This window comes from Sprattus sprattus, assembly GCF_963457725.1.
Source record: "Sprattus sprattus genome assembly, chromosome: 13".
Classification (NCBI taxonomy): domain Eukaryota; kingdom Metazoa; phylum Chordata; class Actinopteri; order Clupeiformes; family Clupeidae; genus Sprattus; species Sprattus sprattus.
Genome location: NC_137911.1, coordinates 19,623,372 through 19,645,883, shown reverse-complemented (window position 1 = coordinate 19,645,883; position 22,512 = coordinate 19,623,372). Strand labels below are relative to the sequence as shown.

General features: G+C 46.7%; 1 protein-coding gene across 2 annotated transcripts in view; it reads left to right on the top strand.

The window, feature by feature from the left end:
* The window catches only part of LOC308374576 (AT-rich interactive domain-containing protein 1B-like), a 147,741-nt gene that overhangs the window by 89,386 nt on the left and 35,843 nt on the right, over positions 1–22,512 (top strand). Inside the window, exon 5 of one of the 2 annotated variants that reach the window (XM_080850375.1) lies at positions 16,273–16,540. In XM_080850375.1, the coding sequence (XP_080706501.1) occupies positions 16,273–16,540 (268 nt within the window). Of the gene's footprint in view, positions 1–16,272; positions 16,541–22,512 lie in introns of those variants that run through there. The other variant, XM_080850376.1, reaches the window with a different exon arrangement.

The following is a 22,512-nucleotide window of genomic DNA, read 5'->3' as shown; positions in this document are numbered from 1 at the left end:
GTGTGGATATTTTTGTCTGCTGCCTCTGTAGTTCATTTGGTGAATGACTGGGAATGTTTTTTTTTGTGAGGGGAAACACATTTCCTGTCTTTTCCTCATCATGGTGGTGAAATCAAGGGGAGGGGAGGGGGCTGGTCCAGCACTGTCTGTCTGTGAGAGTGACTCAGTCCACTCTGCCTCCTCTGCCTGACCGGGCTGTGCTCACGACTCACAGTGCGCCATCTCCTGGACATTCATGGCTCAGCAGTCAGAAAGCAGTAGGGCTCTATGGCTGTGCCTGTCAGATTCTATGAGATTCTAAATGGCTACAACACACTGGGCTTCCAGTCACACATTTCATAATAATCTCACACAACCCCATGTGCTTTTTAAGACTCTGGGGAGTGGAGAGGATTAGAGTTACGTGGTAGCTTTAATTTGGATATATCATGGAAGTTCAGACAGTGGTTTTCATCACTTCATTGCTGAAGTGTGGAGTATGTTGGCGGTCTGCAGAGTAGGTGTACAGAATTGAATCCCCCCAACCACCACCTCTTCCTCTCAAAGCAAGTTGTCATGTCTTACTCCCTGTGAGAGGAAAAAAAGGATGGAGGCCTCCCAAACGGTAATGAAGGCGGGACAGTCATGGCGTGATCGGTATTGCTGTGTCCGTATTGAAGGTGGCAGCGGAAAGTGGGATGAATAAACAAAGAGACGAGTCCCATACCTGAGCAGGGCAGGAGAGTGTCTCGGGGCAGATGCTCTGCTCCTTTGAATTAGCCGCAATTTAGGTGCCAGTGATGCTGGTGACAGGTATTGCGCTAAAATTAGCCATCTGAGGCAAAAAAAAGAAAAGAAAAAAAAGACTCTATAGAAGAGACATCTAGCCTGCCTATCTGTTGTGTTCTGAGTTTGACAAGAACTGTCAAATATTTCACTTCTTGATATCCTTAATCATCAAATGGCATGGCTGTATGGTGTGTGTGTGTGTGTATATTTGGGTGTGTGTGTGTGTGTGTGTGTGTGTGTGTGTGTGTGTGTGTGTGTGTTAGCAGTTAGCCTAGAGCATTGCCCAAATAGCCCAGTTTCCTGCTACTCCAGTATAAAACACACTAATGCAATCCTAATAAGCCTTACTTTTTATAGAATGAACTTTAAGCAATTGCAGCATTAACGGTGGCAGAGGCACCGTAACACACATCTGTGTGTGTGTGTGTGTGTGTGTATGTGTGTGTGTGTGTGTGTGTGTGTGTGTGAGACACGTGTTTCTCCTCAGCAAATGCCACTCGTGTCTGAACAGATCACTCCATCTAATGGCGATTTTATCTCCTCTGATATTGGCTCACCCATTCAGGGATGACATCTCCGCTACTTGGGGTGCCAGGGTAGCCTGCAAGGGGGGCTCATTTTGACAAAGCGATGGCTTCTTTGAAAAACATCAGTTCTGTGTGTGTGTGTGTGTGTGTGTGTGTGTGTTTGTGTGTGTGTTTGTCTTAATATGAATTTGTAAATGCATGCATGCATACACATTTGTGTCTGTATGGCTTTCCACATAATATATACAATGCACATGAAAGACTTCATTGCAGTGTATAGACACCACACTGTGAAAGCATGCTGTGAGTATATCTGTGTCTACAGGGGTTGTCCTTAGAAGAGGATTTGCCTGCAATCACTCATTGGCATTTGAGCCACACAGTGACTTGCCAATCTCCTCAGCAGATCTCTGTGGGTCTGGGCTCTCCAGGCTTGGCTGTCACGTCCTGTTTACTCTCAATGGATTCTGACAGGCTTTGCACAAAAGGCCCCATGGTTAAAAATACCAGACACATGAAACATAAACTCCTCATACTTTCCTTCCAGTGGGTGACGAGGGGAAGAGGAACGGACTGGCTTCGGCAGACTGTGTTTGGCACTAATGCAAGTCTAATGCGTTATCTATTTATCACCTTTCCTCTCTCTGTCTTTTACACACACACACACACACACACACACACACACACACACACACACACACACACACATCTCTTTCTCTGTGTCTCAGTTTTTCCCTTTCCTGGAGGGACAGAGGCTGTTTCTGTTTTAAATTCCACCTAGCTTGCAGAAAAGTGCACTTTTATCTATGCATTACTTTAGCTGTTTCCAGGCTTAGCATTCCAACACGTTGGCTCCTCATAACATCCCTGACATCTCGGAAGCGCATCCACTGCAGCATTTTGACTGCGTGTGCTACATTTAATGTACACTACATCCATTATGAATAGCAGAGAGAATATTTATGAGAAGCCGTATGAGATTACTTAGGGAAGGCGGTTCTGAAGAGAAACCAAATGCACCATTTAGCCATGGTCTGTCTCCTTCGCCAGTCTTTAATGGTACTGTTTAATGAATGTGCTGTAATGTCTATCAGCGGAACAATAGCAGTGGTTGCACGGAGATGATCAGAGGACGTGTGTGTGTTTTTTATGACATTTTGAGAGGGCCCTCCCCAGGCATGGCAGTCACTTACGCTACTGCGTTAAATTTGATTGTTTTTTGTATAATTGTGTTCGTGATTTGCGTTCCTGTGTGTTCCCGGCTGCACACAGTCACACAAACACACACACACACACACACACACACACACACACACACACACACACACACACACTGTCACATGTGCATATACAGTACGCAAACACACAAACACACCCACACACACAGTCTCTCAATGCCTCTGTGTCCTCAGGTCCTCCTCTGCTCTTGAGAGTGGAGGTGCAGCAGAGGCTGGATGCGGCTTAATTGTAATTGCCTGTGCAGTGGGCATGCAGGCTGAGAGAGAGGGAGGGAGGGAGGGCGAAGGGGGAGATGGAAAGAGAGTGATGTTGAGAGAAAGAGTGTGGAGGGGGGGGTACGCTCCTGCACGTCGATAGCGAGCGGACGGAGGGATGGAGCGAGGGGGAGGAGCGCTGTGACTTTGTGTCAGCAGTTCGTCTTGTGCATAGCTAATGAAGGCTCTGGGAGACTGCCGCCGAACGCCGGCGCTCCGATCCGCTCCTGTCTGTCTCTCTCTCTCGCTCTCTCTCTTTTACCCCTTACGTTAACAGAATTCCGATAAATTCGTTTTTTTTCCCCCTCCCCTTCCTTCGCTCCCCTCTGGAGGAAGTGCTGGGGAGCGAGGCCTTCACCAAGGCTGTCTTTTAAACGCCAAACTAAGGCCTGGTGGGATTTTTTTCTCCTCTTAACACCCCCCCCCCCCCCCCCCCCCTTTGTTTTTTTCTCCTCTCTCTCTCTGTGTTTTCGCTCTCTCTATCCCAATTTGAGATGTAGGCTTGACGGAGCCCGTGGTGAATTGTTCTAATGAAAGAAGGAGGGAGGGGGGTATATAGCGAGTGAGTGAGTGAGTGAAAGAGAGGCATAGGAAAAGGAGGCAGGGAGACATGAGGAAAAAGGAGAGAGCAAAGACAGTGAAGGGGATGGAAGGAGGGATGAAGCAGAGATAGAGTGAAGGAGCAGTTAGAGGAGGAAAGAGGAAATCAGTTTGTGAAAAAATAAGCTCTGAGAGGAAGGGGAGAGAGAAAGGGAGGAGTGAGAGGAAGAGAGAGGCAGGTAGAGAGAGAACAAGGGCATCCTCTCGGACTGCTAAGTAGAAGTGGGGAGAGTCGGGGGGGGGGGGGGGGGGGAGCGGTGAAAGAGGAGCGTGCTGGAAATGAAAACAAAACATTGCCAATTAAGAGCAGCCTTTGTTCTGCTTTTCACAAACAGTTGCGCTCTCTCTCTCTCTCCCTCTTTCTCTCTCTCTCTTTCATTCTCTAAAGATTCACCATCTATCTAACCCTCCCTCCTTCTGTTCTGTTCTGTGCTTACAAAAACTCCCTCCATTTACCACCTACATCGTCTTTCCATTAAGCATTTGGAAAAAGAAAGCCCATCAGCAGCCCCACATAAACCACTTTAATAAGTGAATGTTAATAAAGCCCATTTGAAATGCACACATGTAGAAATCACTGTTTACTCTTCGGCTCAGTCCCTTCATACACTGACTATACACCAGTGCTCCATGCATCAGCTCTTAAAAGCACAGATTGCCGTTTGAAGAGATGGAGTCGAAGATGAAAGGGGAATGATGGAGGGGGGGGGGGGTTGAGGGATGCTGCCTCTGAGCAAGGCTGAAATGACGAGGGACCGAGAGACAACAGAGGCAATATAGATTTCAGCCAGCACTGTATTTATTATGATATGCAGGTCAGAATTTGATAGCTCTCACCAATCCAGTATCGATCCAGAGGCCTCGCGCTGATGGATTGCGTCGGGGGGTGCCGTGACAGCCGGCATGCCCGATGAGACACGGCCAGTAAGGCGGGGGGGCGGGTTACAGGATGGGACTTGGGGAGTAGGGATGCGTTTGCGTTGCGGCCAATCAAATCAGCCGTAGCAGCCCCCTAATTTTCATTGGTGTCAGCTCTGACAGTGATTCATACCTCATCGCCACGCCACACCGCCAGTCACGTGGCCAACCAAGGAGGGGTGTGGATGAAGAGCGAGTATAAGGGGGGGGGGGGTTGCTCTCTTCAAAACAGAGCACAAACAAAAATCAATGTTCTTCTCCCGGGCCTCAGCGCAGAGCTTCTGCCGTGCTGATGTTGCCGCTACCAGTGCCTCTGCCGCCACTGTTCCATCTGTGCAGCGGCATCTTATCTTCAAAGGCCTCCCCTCGCTTTCTTTTATTTTACAAATGTTTTTTCCTCCCTTGTCTGTCTCTCCCTCTTTATTTTATCTTTCCGCCTTTGCCTTGGTAAACGGTAATAGATTGTGTCCTTTCTCTGGAGGTTAAATCGAAAAACAAATCAAAACTCTCTTGGCCATGTGGCAGAGGGGCTTTTTGTTGTTGTTGTTCCTCCTTTTTCTTTTTCCTTTTATTTATTTGCCTTTTTCTTTCATTTTTCCCCCCAACTCACCTCAAGATGGATTAGAATGACATATCATTAGGCTCTTTCATCTCTAAGAAAAGACATGTGTGGACCCAAAACCAGAGGGGTAGCACTCTGCAGTATTGAACCCAGTGAGTAAAGGCAGGACATAACAGAGAAGGAAGTGAGGGAAAGAAAGAGAGAGATAGAGAGAGAGAGAGAGAGAGAGAGAGAGAGAGAGAGAGAAAGAAACAGAGCATCTGCAGAGGATAAAACACAACAGAGGAGACGTTACAGCACAGGGGAACTAACCTTGTCTACCTCTGAAGTTCCTTCTGCCTGATCTACTACCACTTACTACCTCCACCCCCCCCCCCCCCCCCCCTCCCCCCCATATGCTCTTTCATGAGGCCTCCTTCTCTCTTCCTCCCTCTCAAGACAGAGAGAGAGCGAGAGCGAGAGACTGTGAAGTATGTGAATGTGATAGGAAAGACCTGGTTAAAGATACCAAATCTTTTGTTTAACCCTCTAAGGAACCTCCAGCGTAAGGAACGGCCCCATCTTTAACGCTCGTCGTGTTACCGAGGCGTGGACACCATGGCATTGTCTCCTCCACTCCTGTCTTTTGACTCTGCGCCCGCTTTTGTTGTCAGTGCTGCAGGCGCTAGGAAATAGGGTGACTACACAAAAAACCTGTCGCTTTGATTCAAGACAGTGCTATGTTCTGCATTTTAAAAGAGTGACTTTTTTAGTTTTTTTTTCCAGGTTTTTTTTTGTCTGTGAAAAAAGGCACACAACTGGAATTGCTCACCGCAGCAATGGAGTGTGTGATTTGGGTGATGCATATTTGATGTACTGTACAGTGACTACACAGTTGGAATGAGAGCATGCATGTGCGCTCCTCGTCACACCTCCTCTTCCTCCTCGTCACACCTCCTCCTCGCCACCACCTGATACAAACCGGCTCCCCTGCGTCTCCGATTCAGAGCAGCGGCTTAGATGACAGTGACCTGAAACCTCTCTCGGATGTTCGGTGGAGTGTGTGTTTACAAGCACGACACAAAGGCCCCGAACATCCCTCAGGCACCCAGAGCAGATGGCCCTCAGCGCTGCCGTGCCTCTCAGCCTGGTAACGCACAGAGGAGATGAGCCACGGCCGCTCGTGTGGCGGAGGCGTGGTGGACCTTTCCCGACATTCAACCTGCTATTTCCTTTCAAGACCTTTGTGCGCGAGTTGGCTGTTTGACGTCAGTGCGCTTAAATCACCTCCACCCATTCCCGAAAAGCCTATGTAAAACAATATGAAGCCTACAGAAAAACACCTACCACTGACATGAGACCTTCTGGAACAGGGAGTTCTTGTTATGACCTGAGGTAGCAGGATTAAGGCCACTGCGATAAAGCCCCCTGAAACTGAAACTCAATGGGGAGGATTGAGAGAATGGGAAATAGGGCTTTCATTTAAATGAGGAGAGGCAAGAGGAGGATACATCTCTCTCTCTCTCTCTCTCTCTCTCTCTCTCTCTCTCTCCCTCTCTTTCTATCTCTCTCTCTGTCTCTGTCTTTCTCTCTCTCTGTCTCTATCTGTGTCTTCCTCACTCTCTCTGTCACAAGGAGAAAAGGGAGAGGAGAATGTGGAGCACTGAAGGAGAAGAGGGAGTAGAGTGCAAGAGGGCGAGGGGCTGCGAGTCGGAAATGAGATGTGGATGCTGACGCCAGTGAGCCAGAGGAGGAGGAGAGAGAGAGAGAGAGACAGACAGACAGAGGTGGTGAGAGAGAGAGAGAACTGGAAGAGTTTTTGATGAGAAGCCAGAGCAGAGAAGAAGAGAAATAGATGAGGGCCCGAGGGGCCCTGAGATGGAGAGGTAGATCAAGTCATACCAGTATAGACGGGAGAGGGAGAGAGGAAGAGGGAGAACGAGAGCAAAAGAAGGAGATTGAGCGCGAGGGAAAAGAGGGACAGAGAGGTACCGAGGGAGGTCCCTGAATGGATGAGAGCTGGTGGGAAGATGGAGAAGGGCACGGAGGAGACGTGAAGAGGATAGATTAGATGAGATGGTTAGATGAGAGAAAAACAAGAGTGGAAGAGAGAGAGAGAGAGAGAAGGAGGAAAAGAGTGAGTGTGGCAGATTTCATTAGTTGTATGAGAGGATGGCAGGGGGCTGAGGGCACAGACGTACCCAGTCGCGAGTGCTGAGCCGGGCAGTGCCATGGCCTCCATGAACTCCAGGAAGCCCCCGCGGTGCCGCGTGTGTGCGCCAGGGCTCGGCCATTACCACCGCTCTCGCCCAATTATGGCCTGATTATTCCGGAGCGCTTTAATTGACTAGGGAGATATGCTAATGCCTGTCATTTGGCATGATAAAAAGATGCACCCAGGACACGCTGCATTATTTAGCTGGCTGTGCGCTGGATGAAGGATGTGGCGTGTGCTTTAATTGCTGAGAGGAGAGGTTAAGCTGAATGAGCAGCTGAATTAGAAATGAGAAATTTGGCAGTTATTTATTTATCTCTGTAGTGTTTTCAAACCATCCCTCCACTCTCTCGCTCTTTCTCTCTCCTCACAGTTTGAGAACCAGACTATTGGAGATGGGTGGAGGGGTTGCTGTTAGTACATTGCTGTGCTTATGCTTTGGGTTGGGGGCCGCCGTCTCGTGCTGGAAAAACAACATTTGTAGATGCAATAAGCACCAAATAAATGTCTTTCTCTCTCTTGCTGTGTGTGAATGTGTGTGTGTGTGTGTGTGTGTGTGTGTGTGTGTGTGTGTGTGTGTGTGTGTGTGTGTGTGTGTGTGTGTGTGTGTGTGTGAGTGTGTGAGAGTGTGTGTGTGGTGTCTAAATCAAGAATGTTATGGAAACAGTACCTTCTCTTAAAAAAATAATTGTGTGCTTCTGTCATTTGAATCCTAAATCTAAGCGCTTCTGCTGAATACAAATAACCCACGTCCTCGTCCTTCAGTTTACTACCACACTCCCTCAGGAGCCAGAAATTAGGTGAGCGTTAGCGTGAGGGGTTGCTAAGGATAACCCCTGGCCTCTACATCACTTCCTTTCTAATACACAGATCTGGTTTGATTCAGCCTATGAGGTAATAAGTCAGTAAATGGGTTTTTTCTAGATTCTACTGGATTCTTCCTGACTGCTATCCACTGACTGATATAGGTTATCTCTCCGGTGCACTGGTTGCCGACTTGTGGCAGAAAAAAGGAAGTCTCCCCTACTGTCGTTACCATTGAGTTTTATCCATGGAATTTAGAAACTTCACTTGTGAGTTGAACATCTTCTCTAAAAAGAGACTCTTTGTCCGAACGTCTGAATCCCAGAATGTTTGAAACACAGATGTTTCTATGCTGTTTGTTGCAAAGCGCCATCAAAGCCTTACCCAGAGACGGGCTCCATGCTCCATAAGGCAGGGAGAGAGATGAAAACAACCACAGGCTGACATGGTGTCTTCCCGGAGTGTTCAAGGCTTGGCCACAATTTCACGTTCAGTCTTTGTCAGGTGACAAAAAAGCAGCAGAGAGAACTGGGAAAACAAACAAACATCCTCTTCATAGAAGAAAATATGTTTGTTTTTTTCCTGGGCTGTTTTTCTGGGTGATATGAAAGTCTGCACTCCAGCCTTTGTTAAAGAGGTTTAACTTGCTGTTGTTTCAAGCATTGGGCTCTGCTGCTCATCTTACAGAAATTCAGAGCCTTGTGTTTGGTTTGTTTGGGGTTTGGGGGGTGTGGGGGGGGGGGTAAATTCCAAGTACAAGCAGCTCAGAAGATACTAACCACACACTGATGCAAAGAGTATGAGATACGGTGAAATCAGGACATCATTGAGCATCACTACAGTTTCCTGTCAGTGAATGACAGAGTGGAGCTGGAACAGAGCCAAGCCTGTCATTCCAGCTAACATGCCCCTGTCCTTTAAACTGTCCTCTACTGAGTATATGTTGCAGAAGTTAAATACTTGTGTTGTTAGGTATATTAGGCACTTAAAGGGTTTCTGGAGCTGTTCAAGGTTTTTGTAAGATGTTGCACATACAGCTTTCAGCTGGTATAACTATTATAGAATACTGGCCTTACTTTGGGTTCTTTGCTAATGCCACCAAATGCTACTTAATCACCAACAGCATTGCATGAGCACATAGCTGTTGCTAAGTTTTCTGACATTATTAATTGGGAGCTGGCGAGACAGAACATTGACTCCCAGGTGGCTATATGTCGTGTTTGGAAATACATTAAAGGAATCTGATGCTGCGATTTTCAAATAAGACACAGAGGTCCATGGGGAAAGTGCAATGCAAATGGGACCTGATGAGATAGCAATTTGTGGTCAGAAGCAGCCTGAAATGAACAGATAATTCAGCTCGGTCTCATCTGTTTACAGCATTAGCAACAGGGGAAGCCTTTTAATCATATTCTGTGTTTGGAGCATCATTTGAAAGTTGTGGTTTTTAGTTGTGTTAAGTTTGAGATATAACTTCTAATTCAGTAAAACTCATATAATTGGAAGTATGACACTGCATTAAAGTAACATAATACAACAATTTTACTTTAAAATAACAGCTTCAAACCTAGGTTTTAAAAAATTACACTGTCCAATGTATATTAGGCATGTTGCCAACAACATTTTATCACACATACACCACATTTAAACACTTAGAAAACAATCTTTGTTATTATTTGGTCATGTTAGTGTTCACCACCTTGTGATATTACTCTACCTTTTCAGTCTACATGCTTCTTAGGCTTCTGCCGTTGTCTTTGCAGGTTCTATGTCCTTCAGCTTGTCACTAATTACACGTGTACACTGTCCATTAGGGGGTCTCGAAGCACAATTTGTATTTATGACAGTGGTGTAAGCTAGGTAAGTGAGCTACACTCTGTAACTTTAGAGGGAGTTCAGTAGCAAGCACTACCAATTCTCACATAATGGAGCTTTAATTCCTGTTGAAGACTGCTATAGACAGCATCTGGGCACTTTGCCACAACATTTGTGTTTGTGTTGTGAGTGTCAACAAACTCGAGCTTAAGGCAGTAGTATGTTATTTGGATATTAGGACATTGATTTCTGTGTGATGTTACAGTGGACGTTGAAATTGAACAGCACACAACAGACTGCAGACTGTAATATTCCAACAGCGGCAGCTATTGATGACTGGGATTATCCAGTTGGAGGCTTGTATAACTGTATGGCTGAAGCCAGAATGGAATTTAAGTGTTGTGTAGAAGATTGTATGTCCCCTTCCATTTCCTGAGGTAGTAATTATTGCTTAATTAGCACCCTATGATTTCTTGGATAAACGGTTTAAATAATGTGATTCTTTTTGCAAAGATTGTTTTGAAACTTGTTTGAGGCGTATATACAACAGGGAGTCCTGTTTTTCAATCAGATGATACCAATCTTTGAAGATGTTGCCATCAACAGCTCCACTTGTTATGCCTTATCTGTGATATTAGTCTGAGCTAGTATATTCAATGGAATATGTTATCAGAGATGCTTACATCTCAAGACACATACGTCTCTGTGCTCTTCTATGTATGGCGGCAGCCAATGCATTATGTATGACCTGTTATTTTTGATATATGTATTGCATTGTGGTATACTGCTGCCTAATACATAGTATTCATGTTTTCTGCTTTTGATTTTGTGCAAAATGCGTTATGTTTGGATCTAAAGCAATTTGTGAAAGTGTTTTCTGGGCTTGGGATGCTTTGGAGAGAGAGATGTGCATGTACTTTCTCCAGCTCTGAAAGCCATTCACAGGGAAAGAGAGAGATGCTCCCGGAGAAAAGGTACAAAGGGGGAAAAGGCTGGCTCACTAGGGTGGTGGCATACTCATCTCATGGGAAGTAGTCTGGCTCACTAGGATGGTGGCATACTCATCTCATGGGAAGTAGTGGTGAGCACACGGTCTGCACCTGTGAGGTCTTTTGGAATTTCACCTTAAAAGGGGAAGCAGAGGCTGGAGTAGTCCACTGTTGCTCTAGGCAAATAAGTGACACGTGCAGATGGGGGAGTGGAGAGAGATTAAGAGGTTAGATATGGGGAAATGCCAGTGAACAAGTGAATTTCTAGCAATTCTGTCCGGTTTTGCCTGCATTGCGCTTTGTCTTAGATTTGCAACGGTGCTTTTCTATTCACTGACCCAAAAGATGAGCAGAAAAGGATGAAGAAAGTGACTAAAGAGTAGATGTTTAGGCAGAGACTGAGCATAAAGATGCTGTTACCATGGGGCTCTTAGACCTGCCCACACCACTTCTATGGCTGGGTACCAATACTGCTTTCTCTACTATCTGAAGCCTCTCTGACCTGTGAGGATATTTGGGTAGCCTATCTGTGAACGTCAGACTCATTGATCAAAGATGCTATTAAAGGGTCTTTAATGGGATGAGTTGCAGTAACTAATTTATATTGAAATTAAATTAACAGTTTCTTGATTGACTTCAATCAGGAAAAGAAGCATGCAGAGTACTAATTGAAATCTCAAGAGGGTCTCCTTACCAGTTGATCAATCAACTGGTTAAATCTGAATCGAAGAAAAGTTAATTGGATTACAACTTCTTTCAAATAATTTGGACATAAATTGATTGAAAATCAATTCAATACAAATCAATATTACAAATTCACAGCCATCCTGATAGGAACCTGGTGTTTGTAGCCTCCAGAGGCCTTCAAATTATTTTTGGAAAAGGATATGTGATTGTTATAAATATGTGCAATGTGTTTCTTATAAACAATATAATAAAACATACATTATACAATACAATTATTTCATCGATGGGCACCCTTCACATCTGAATTATAGTGTCAACTTAGCACAACCAGCCAAGTCTACCTCCATGAAATGCCAGTAGATTTAATCATCTCGCAACTATTAAGCCTTACATATCACCCTTTAATCACCAGCACTTTGACTTGGTGAGTTTCTAAAAGTGGATATCTTTGTTCCAAAACACTGTGGATCTCCTTGTTTGGTTCTCAACCACTATTCTGTCATTTTACCTCACGACCCACATTCCGCTTTTATTGAAATAAAAAAAATCAGACGCACACCGACTGCATCTTATCCATACATCACTCCTCACGTCAGTCCGTGGCAAATTTGTGATCCACTCCAGCAGGTGCAGCGGCTGCCATGAGGCAGGCTCATATTTCAGTGTATTGTGTTACTCAAAGCCTAATTGTAGCCCTTTGTAGGGTGCCACGGTGAGTGCGCTACATGTGGGATCCCATTAGCCAGCCCTGCGCAGTCAGATCCCATTCAGAGGCATTTGCACGCTATTTGAGTTGGATTTGTCTTGAATGTGGGGTTTTAACTGTGGGGGTGGTGGTGGTGGTGGTGGTGTGTGAGGGGGGGAGAAGAAGCATCTTAAGTGTAATAGCATTTTCATTTTACTACCCCATAAAGAGAATGAGCCCAGGAGTCCCACTGGCCTCAGGCTTTTCATCCCACACACAGACACACACACACACACATACACACAAACACATACGCACACACACACACACACACACACACACACACACACACACACACACACACACACACACACACACACACACACACACACACTCACACTCACACTCACACTCACACTCACACACACACACACACTCCCATGATGCATTGCAGATAGACTCGCTGTAATTCAATTCCCTATCATTTTACCTATGTGCCTCATGTACATGCATCTTCACTACGCCGTGAGTCCATTTGGTCATCATTAAAAGCCTTAAAATAATAGCCCTAATGTAGCGCTTGGAGCCCTGGGCTCCCGCTGAAACACCATTGGCTTGACACAGGTGGTGCTCCGCGCAGAGAGTAATAGGAGCAATAAGTGGGGCAGGTGGAGGCCGAGAGCCCTGTGCCGATGTCCTGCTCTTCTCCGGCAGAGGTGCCTGCCTCTCCTCCGTTTTTCTAGGCCATTCTGTTTCACAAGGTCTGTGTGGTGTTTGCCCGCCTCAGCACATGCTCAGTACACGCGCACCCTCCTTCTTGCTGTCTTACTGGACTTACTGGACTGGACTTCTGCTGAAAATGTGAAATTGAGGTCTAAGTTCATATCAATTTACATAATTCAAGTAGCTTTATTGGTATGTCAAAAACATATATAGAGCACAAATAGCAATTTAGTATATGGATGGCATGGATTCAAAGATGAATAGGAAGATCAGGCCCAGTGACCCAGTAAGCGGATTTCCTAACAGCAAAAAAAAACCACATAAACTGGTGCTATCTGTGTCGCCAGTCAACACAACAAAATTACCATTGTACACTCAAATTAAGCCTACTTAGTTTCTGTTAGCTAGCTAACATTGCATTCTCTGTAACCTAGGTAGCCAGCTAATCACTAAAAGCCAGAGACACACCAAACTGACATCAAAGAAGTAATGGTGATGAAGTTGTACTTGAACACACTGCAAAGACTACAGCCATATAACTCTAACAACAGTAAAGATTTGAAAAATTGTACTCACTTTCCTGTTCACTTCCACATGTTGAAGGAACTTCAGTTCAATCATCTGAACTGCTAATCAGAGTGTGGTTCTGCTACTGGTTCAACACCCTCAATTGACCAGAAAGCCACCGGCAAGGGTCTGCCTAGTACCAATGGTGCAGGACACACTGCAAAAACTAGTAGTGGTGTGTCATGGGCTAAACACTACCTAACAGCAAACAGGCCATGCTTCCACAGGATATCATGGTCAATCAAACATCAGTTAGACAATGATGTTTACACAAATGAAAATCAAGTTAAACTTGCAAACAGTATGGCAGTCCTTGTCTTGTCTTAAAATATATGAATTTGAACCAGCACCGATGAGTAATACTGACATATGCATATTTTACTGACGCATTTAACAGAAACAAAATGAAGGGGAAGCTGCGCTTTCCATGCAGCCACTGCTTCACATACACATCTATCTATATCTATCCATCTATACCTTACACACACACAAACTTGCACACAGCAGTTCAACCCTCTCTCTTTCTCTCCATCTCGCTGTCTCCCTTGATATTGTCCTAAATGGGCTGATTCAGCCGCTTGGCTGGTCTGACGGCAGGGCTGGCGATGGTGGCAGCAGTGGGATATGGCAGCAGGGGTGAGGGGGGGGGGGGGGGGTGGATCACGGGGAGTGGGGCGCTACTCGCAGAGAGAGGGAGGGTAGAGAAGGTCCACTAACAAGAGTGGACAGCACCAGCCTGCCGTGTTTATTCATGACCTTCTACCTTTGGCAGCTCCGGTGAGAAATCCCCTGCCTGCTCGCCTCGCGTCGCCTCGCCTCGCCCCGCCTGTGCTGAGATGTGGCAGCACACTGACTCCCGACCAAGGCCCCCAGGCGGCCTGACCACTACTGACACAGCATAGGGGGTAGGCAGGCAGGGAGGGAAGGAATGAGGGAGGGGGAAAGGACGAGAGAGAAAGGGAGAGGGAGAAAAGAGGGATAGCATGAATGTGTCACTGTGTGTGCCGTGATGGGGCGTAGACTATGCGTCTGAATTGGAATAATGCCCTTTTTGTTTCTCTCCTTCTTGCTCAAGGCTCTAATATCTAAGTCTGTTTTCTCCATCTCTCAGTGTTTTTGTGCCTGTTACACATTTAAACATGTCTTGTAGCTGTGAATCCATGTTTTTGTATCTCTCAGTCCGACTGGCAGAGAACATCCAGTAACCCATCTTTGTCTAGACTGTGTATCTCAGTCTTTTCCCTCACTCATTTCTAGCCCCTCCCCCCCCAACACACACACACACACACACACACACAAATGTTGGGAAGTATGAAAATGACAGTGTGGATTCACCATCTCCTGCACAGTGAAGTGTGTTGCATGTGCTACCACTGGGACAGGTCCCAGAGTGCACCCTGCAAGGTGGTGAGAGGCGTTTCCTGGCGCTGAGTAGCAGCGAGCCGCTGGCTGATCTGGAGGTGAGAGGTCACCGGTGGCTGCTCTTCCAGTGGTGTGTGAAATGCGTAAATAGGTAGTCATTATTGGAACGGGGTGGGGCGGTAGCGGTGTTTTAAAATAAGTGGCTATTATCACCTCAATATTTTTCTTATTATGACAATTACATGCTTCAGGAGCGAATTAAGTGATACACGACACCAACTGGGAGTAGTTGACAGCTATTTGGAGGCTCAATGCACAGAGCAATTTGCAGCAGAGAGGCAAACAAATTGGATTTGGGCCACTTTGGATAGGGACCCGACTCGTTGAATTTTTTGGACTGCCATCCGTGTTTGCTTTCGCTAACACCTCTGTGGAGGATAGCAGACTGTGACAAAGACATCTCTGGTTGGAAATGCAGCCTTTTGTCGTCGTGCCTTCCATCTCTGAAAAATGGCCAGACAGAAAGTCCTGAAGAAAGTAGCTGTAAGTTCTCTTGGCATTCTCACAAAAACATCCCACATAGCACACTCAGGTGGTATCTTCAATCCAAGTTTGTACTCGCCATGAACTAAAATACTTCTCAGATCTGAAGCATGCAACCTTGGATTGAGTCTAAGGCTAGCTCTGTGTAGTTCACATTCCCCACGGCGCTCGTTCAAAGGACTGCCTCCTTTTATAATTGGTTTAGAGGTATTTTTTTAAGGAATTTAAAGTGTGTGGTTAACAGCTCTGAAACGAAAGTGTGAATAGCTTTTCAGTCGGTATTTCAGTCTGTAAAATTGTCATCTCGTTGACACCATTAGCGGGAGTGGTGATAATGTCGCTGTGCCTGAGATACGAGGAGCTTAAATCACCTGTCATATCCTCCCTGCCTCCCTCGAGGCCCACCAGAAAGACCTGCCAACCAGGGCCGAATGCAAATTACATTGATGTATGCATCGTGCATTGAAGACTAGTCCTGCACCAACCATAGGTGGGTTACATCCGAAGGGATTGAGTTAGCATTGTTGCATTGATGCTAAATTCAGTTTTCTGTGTCTGACCACACTATTTCTCTTCGGTCTACGGCTATGCAGCCACGCTTTCTTGAGAATAGAGTGTCTATTTTCAATCCATAAGTGGCTTTTGTGGTGGTTGCTCCTATGAAACAGGAGACCCTGTGGTGATCTGAAGGCTCCCACGCCCAACCCAACCTTAGAATCCCCCTTCCCACACAGTGACACTCCTGGTCTCTATCGCTGCAGGAAGTGGGGTGGGATATGCATGAACTTTAGGGAGGGCCTCTCCAAGGCACCCTCAGTACTACACCCACAGATCTCTGAAACATGAAACTGTTTCTCTAAAAAACGTTACTCCGACAAATATAGTTGTTTCTCATCGCTGTTCTTTTGTGCTTACTCCCACATGCTGTGTAATAGCTGATCGAGGTCTCTAATCAAAGTGTCCCTCTGTTCCCTCTAAGGTCTCGACACACAGTACAGACACCTAATGTCCATGTCCCTGTTTCCTCTGTTCCAGGACCTGTCCGGCTCCATCGATGACTTGCCCACAGGGACGGAGGCTGGTCTCAGCTCAGTTGTCAGTGCCACCTCAGGTGGCTCAGGCAGTGGCAGTGGCAGCAGCAGCAGCCAGGGGGAGCAAAGCAATCCAGCCCGGTCACCCTTCTCCCCCCACGCCTCCCCACGGCTACCGGGGGTCCGCAGCGGGCCCTCCCCCTCTCCAGTGGGCTCCCCTGCAGGCTCAAGCCAGTCCCGATCGGGACCCATCTCCCCGGCCAGCGCTCCAGGTTTGTGACCCTCCATTACAGTGCACTCAGGACATCTCCCTTGCCTTCATTATCACTTTCCACACCGTCAATGTATGCCCTGATCATTATGACCTGCAGTGTGTTATTAGCATGTTAGCTTGAACATTGTCACTGCATCAGACTCCATCTCAGGTGCTCTGTTTAGAAAGGGGCATAGTGTTCTGTTCTAATGTCAGCATAAATAAGACAACCATTGATGTGATAAGAATGTATGCTTAGACTGAGGAGTTAAGAAAATAAAATATAAAATAAATATAACTTCTTCCTCACTGACGAACCAGAAGGTTTTTGTTCCACAGTGGAGATGTTGAGTGGGACAGAGGTGTGTCTGGAATGAATGAAGCGGGCCTTTTATTGTAGCGAGTTACTGTAGGAATCCTGCAGGGAAATCTGGAGGTGGGATTGGCACTGACGGCTTCTGATAGCCACCTGCTGTGCGATATTAAAACACAGCCTCGATAACCATTTTAGAACAATACCAGATTCCATCAGGTAGCTGTCTGCATCCCTGAGCCCGGGTGGAATAACCCAGCGAGTCAATAAATTGTAAACCATAATGAATTTTTCGACAGGCCCTGGACAGGTGCGAGTGACACTTAAATATGATATGCAGATGAGCGTCCGCACAGGTTGCCATGTACATGTGTGTACATGTGTGTGTTTATGACTCTGTGTGTTGATGGGCTGTTTGGCCGGCCTGTCTACCCAGACATCCTCCCTGATGGAATCCTGACCAGTGTGCTGAGCTGTCAATCACTGTGATGAGGCGGGACCAATGCATGAGTGAGCTCCTGAAGGTGCTGTGGTGGCAGACTGAGCGGGTGCCGACAGTGATTGACGCTAATGGAATCCAGGCAGTGGCTCCTGGTGTACAATGGCTGGCAAAAATGGGGCCAGATTGAAATATTGAGATCAGTATGGAAACCAAATGTAGGAAAAAAAAAACACAAAACTGACACAATAAACCATTCCCTCAAATATTACAGACTATGTAACGAAACGGAACGCTATGCTGGAGACACACGGGAGATTGTTTTCTGCATCAGTGAATTGGTTTCAATTAAGTACAAATGTGAAGTGGCTTTCTTGAGCACAGAGTAGCAAAACAATGCTAATACAACCGCCTTAAGCGATTCATTTCATGATTATACCAAAACTGAGGTGATTTGAGTGAAGCAAAATGCTTCTCTGTTGCCATGTTTCAGGAATAAAAATGGCCTGCGCTACATACAGAATGGTTATGCCCTGGCAGTGTGCCTGTCAGTCATCATAATAGGAGATGTTGATTTGTGTGCATTGAAGCGTATTGCCAAATGTAGACCTGGGCATGCATGTAGGTTGTGTATTTATCTGGAACTGTGTTGATGCGTAAGTCTGCAAAATGTATTAGCACAGGAATCTGTGTGGCCGTGTCAATACAGAGGGTGTAGGGGAGGGCCCTTAGTGTGTCTCCCAGCTAGCTGCTGGCCTCAGAGATGGCTCATGGGAATATTGTTATGTCATTCCACTCCCAGACACTTCCTCCACCTCTGCATGGTGCAAAGACTTTAACACTGTAGCCACTAACACGCTGTGGTTCTGTCAGGAACAAGAGGTAAAACACTTAAGGCGCTCATCTCTCACTCTCTCCATCTTTCTCTCTCTCCCTCTCTCTGATTCTCTCTCACTCTTCCTCTCACACTTTCTCTCTCTCTTCTCTCTCTCTCTCTCTCCCTCCCTCCCGCTTCCTCTCTCTCTCTCTTTCTCTCTCTCTGTCTCTCTGACTTCCTCTGTATCTTGCTCTTCCATATGATCCCAGGGACTGTGCCTCCGCTCAGCCCCATCGAAGCAAATCGAATACGCCGGAACATTATCTGACTTTGCCTGGCATTCGGATTTTCCTCGAGCCAGGAAGCACTCGGCAAATTGATTTTTCCCGTCGCGCCAGATTTGTGACAGCCGGGGCAACAACGACAAAAAAATTGCGTTGCGCAGCCTGAATGTCTTTGAACCTTCGGGGACATGAGGGGCATTAGCGAGGCGCTCCCTGTTAGCCACAGGCAGAAATAGTGGGTGGGGGGAGGGGTAGAATAGGGGGAGGTTGAAGGGGGAAGGCAAGCGGCCGATGTGCATTTGTGCCAAGATCCCTCCGTCTCTCGGAGTGGCAAGCGTGGGCCAGGGGGATTGGAACGGGCCCGTCACTCAGCGGTCGTGTCGCATCAAGCCATCGGGCCGTGAGGTTCTGAGCTCCAGAGTGCTCCCTGGGAGACAGCAGTGGTGGCTCACTCAGGCTCACACAGACAGAGAGCCCCGCTCCACACAGTCACATTGGGCCCGTGGAGGAGCATAGCCACAAATAGGATACGTGTCAGAGATACCAGGGAAGAATAGAATGAAAAATATTCAAGACGTGGGTTTTCCTCTGGCCACTCTTAAAGGTCAATGTAGTTCGCACTTGTGTAGTTCATAATTCCACAGGTAGATTGCAGACTAGAACTTGAGTCATCTTTTCAAGTCAATATTTGAAGTTGGGAAAACAACAATAATAATAATTAGAATGATGATTATGATAATAGTTCAAGTGAGCCCTCTTGCCCTCCTCTACTTCTCCTAAGTGATGAAGATCTCTTGAGCGCAGTGCTTTTGAGTCTCTATAGCGCAGGCCCTATTGTGAGTGGAGTGGCGCCTCTCATTTTTGTGCCGCGCTAATCGACACAGACCGCATCCCACTCCCTAATGGCAGACAGCACACTCCAGCCAACCACCGTTGAAAATCACAAATGGCTTGCTCTTGCTCGCACTCTCCCCCGCCCTCCTCCTCCTCCTCCTCCTGTCATTCTTTCCCAAGGTCCATCAAGGTCCATTTAGCATGGCCGCTCCCACCCCACTCCCACTCCCTCCCTCCCTCTCTCCTGTTCCCTCGCTCCCTTGCCACAGCCTCCTCCTTCTCTTTATTTTCGTTTTTCGGAGACGTGGTTTCAACTTCCTTATGAGGGCTTTTAGAGTAAGCTGTTTATCTGCTCTCGCTTGAAGTGCTTCCAGGGCTGCTCAGCCGCCAAAAGGTCAGGGTGAGTCGGGGAGCGGTGGAGCGGTGGAGCGGGAGAGCGGGGAAGCGAGGCGGCGGGGGGAAACAGGCCGCGCTGTCCGCTGGCGCTCCATCTGCATGCTGCTGCTGCTGCTGCTGCTGCCCTCCGACCAGTCTGCATTTGAAGCAAAACAAAAGCATAGCAAGCTTAACGTCGTGGGCACATTATGGTAATTGAGATTGTAAGTGAAGAGACATGGAAGTGTAGATGTATGTGTGTGTGTGTGTGTGTGTGTGTGTGTATCTGTGTGTGTGTGTGTGTGTGTGTGTGTGTGTCTGAGGGTCTGGGCCCTGGGCGAGCAAGAGGGCCTCTTGCTAAAAGTAACCCAGAGAAATATTCATATTCAGATAATACTTAGTGAAAACACAATGGTCACCAGGGAATGAGTGAGAGTTGTGTGGGGAAGTGCTTGTGTGTGTGTGTGGGGGGGGAGTTGTGTGGGGAGGTGCTTGTGTATGTGTGTGTGTCTTTAGCAAGTTTTCATTCCAAAAGGATGTGTTTTTGTTTTTGTTGTTGTTGCTCTGTTTTCCCAAGTGAAGAGCTCACAGTTTGGCAAACTATGTCTTCCTATTCTTGGGTGTTATGGCAATTAGTCTCCCCCGTGGTGGGTGTGTGTGTGTGTGTAAGTGTGTGTGTGTGTTTGTGTGCAAAGAACAGTGCCCATAGCTGTTCCATCCCTAAGCTGATAGTTCACCAGACCCCCTGCTGAATCCCTCGCTCTCTCTCTCTCTCTCCCTCTTTCTTCTGATCTCTCATACACACACTAACTCGTTCCTCTGTCTCTCACTTTTCCACGACTGTCTCCAGTGACGCTATTCCACACCTCTCTCTCTTTACTCTCCAGCATCTCCCGTTATCTGGCACCCTCCGTCAGCCTAACGTCCCTGGGCGTCATGTCCGTCTGGCACCGCTGACACTCGGATGAAGCGTGTCCTGACCGCCCAGGTCTTACCGCAGGCAGGCCTATTATATTTCTCCTGAAGCAGTAGAAGGCCGCTATGGTGAAAACTCCTAGGCTACGCTACTCCCTCTTGCCTTAGTTTTTAGCTTAAGCTGCACTTTTAGCCGTTTCCCTTACATCGCCCCTATTGTGCAGGTCTGTAATGAGGTCCAGGGGAGCATGTTGGACTCACTGAGCTGCGCTTGGCTCTCGCCCCGGCGGGGAGAGTTAGCTCACATTAGCCCCAGGTCGCAAAATCATTTACCCGCGCTCATCTGGGTCCAACCAGCCATTATTGCTTTTGCGCTGTTTCGCCGGCTTCCCCCTGAGGACAAACCCAATGGAATGGATTAGGCAAGCTGTCTGGGAGGTGTGTGTGTGTGTGTGTGTGTGTGTGTGTGTGTGTGTGAAGACGTGGGGGTCTTCGGACCTGCTGATGCTGATAAACCAGAGCGCTGGCCCAGCATGCTCACTTGTGTTTACACCTGCACCGGGGGATCAACCCACGCTCCAGTAATAGCATCCTGAAAAACATAAAAACATGACTTCTGAGAGCCCTTCCCTTACCCCCCAAACCCTCACAATTATAACTTTCATCTTTAGTTAAAGGAGCCTTTATTGTCAGTGCATCCAAAAATTGGACACTCATGAACCTGCATTCCGCTGAAAATCGCACACCTTGCACCCAAGCAGCAAATATGGCCACAAGTGCTCAAGCTATGCCTTTGAACTGTGCTGTGGCCTATGAGCTTGAATCACTTTTTCTAAAACAAAAACACTTCAAAGATGAAACGCTGCTCTTCAAAGGGCCTTGTGTTGCCTCGTCGTTCCTCATGGAACGTTTTTTTTTTTTAAAGAAAACAATGGTATATTTTTCTAAAAAGGAAAAAAACAGGGGCCGTTATCTCAAAATGCATGAACTTGCATGCTTGCGGCCCCTTGTTTTGCGCACCGTGGGAGAAGTTAAAATGACTGCACTTGAGAAATAAAAGGCCATAAATGAAATTATAATTGTTTTGGGTCCTGAACACTTCAAAGAATTTTGTCCTTATTTCTCTTTTCCTCTACTGAGGGTACATAACCATATTCACAGTCAGTCATTCAGTCAGTGAGCCAAATGCAAGTCAAAATCTCAAATGTCAGTTCTCTTATCACGTACAGAACTGACTAGTGTGTGTATTTGAAGGTTATTTATTTAAAGGTAATGTGAACTGACGTTTAGGTGACAAAGTTATTATGTCTCTTCAACTGGGTGGTCATGTGACATGCTGTGCGCTGACACACTAAATTTAACTGTGAGTGACTAGTATATGGGTACCTGTGCACTTGACACACATACACACTACCATCCCTCTACAGGCGTGCACACAAAGAGTGATATGCAGTGGAGAGCCAGTCCATCCAAACACACACAGACATACACACACACAGATACCATTATTCCGTTCTTTGAGACAAATAACTAAAGAGTTTAAGGGGAACTTAATTGTTCATCCACTGTGTTAAATAAAGAAAATGCATTTGTTGAGCACATTTCATTATGGTTGGGAAGAGAATTGTGCACCGAGGAGAGTAGTCACAGGAGGGGGGAGGGGGGGAATCAGAGAGATCAGGTCTGCTCTGGAGCCTCTAATTGGATGGGCTTTTTATAAAGCACCCAGACCTTTTGGTTGGTCACGTGTGGAGGATTCCAGGCTGGTATTTCAAAAGGCCAGGATTTGTGCACGTATTGATTGGTGGCTGTGATTGTGGTTTCCAAGCCCAACTCTTCGGCTTGTCTTTATGAGCCTCTTCCTTCCACCCCTGATTTCCACTCATCATCATCATCATCATCATCTTCATCCTCACTGTTTATCCTCCATATACAAGTAGAGAGTAGTTTCAAAATGGAAAGTGAAAAGCCAGGCAGTATCTGGATCAGCGCAGCAGTGATCCCAGTTTAAATG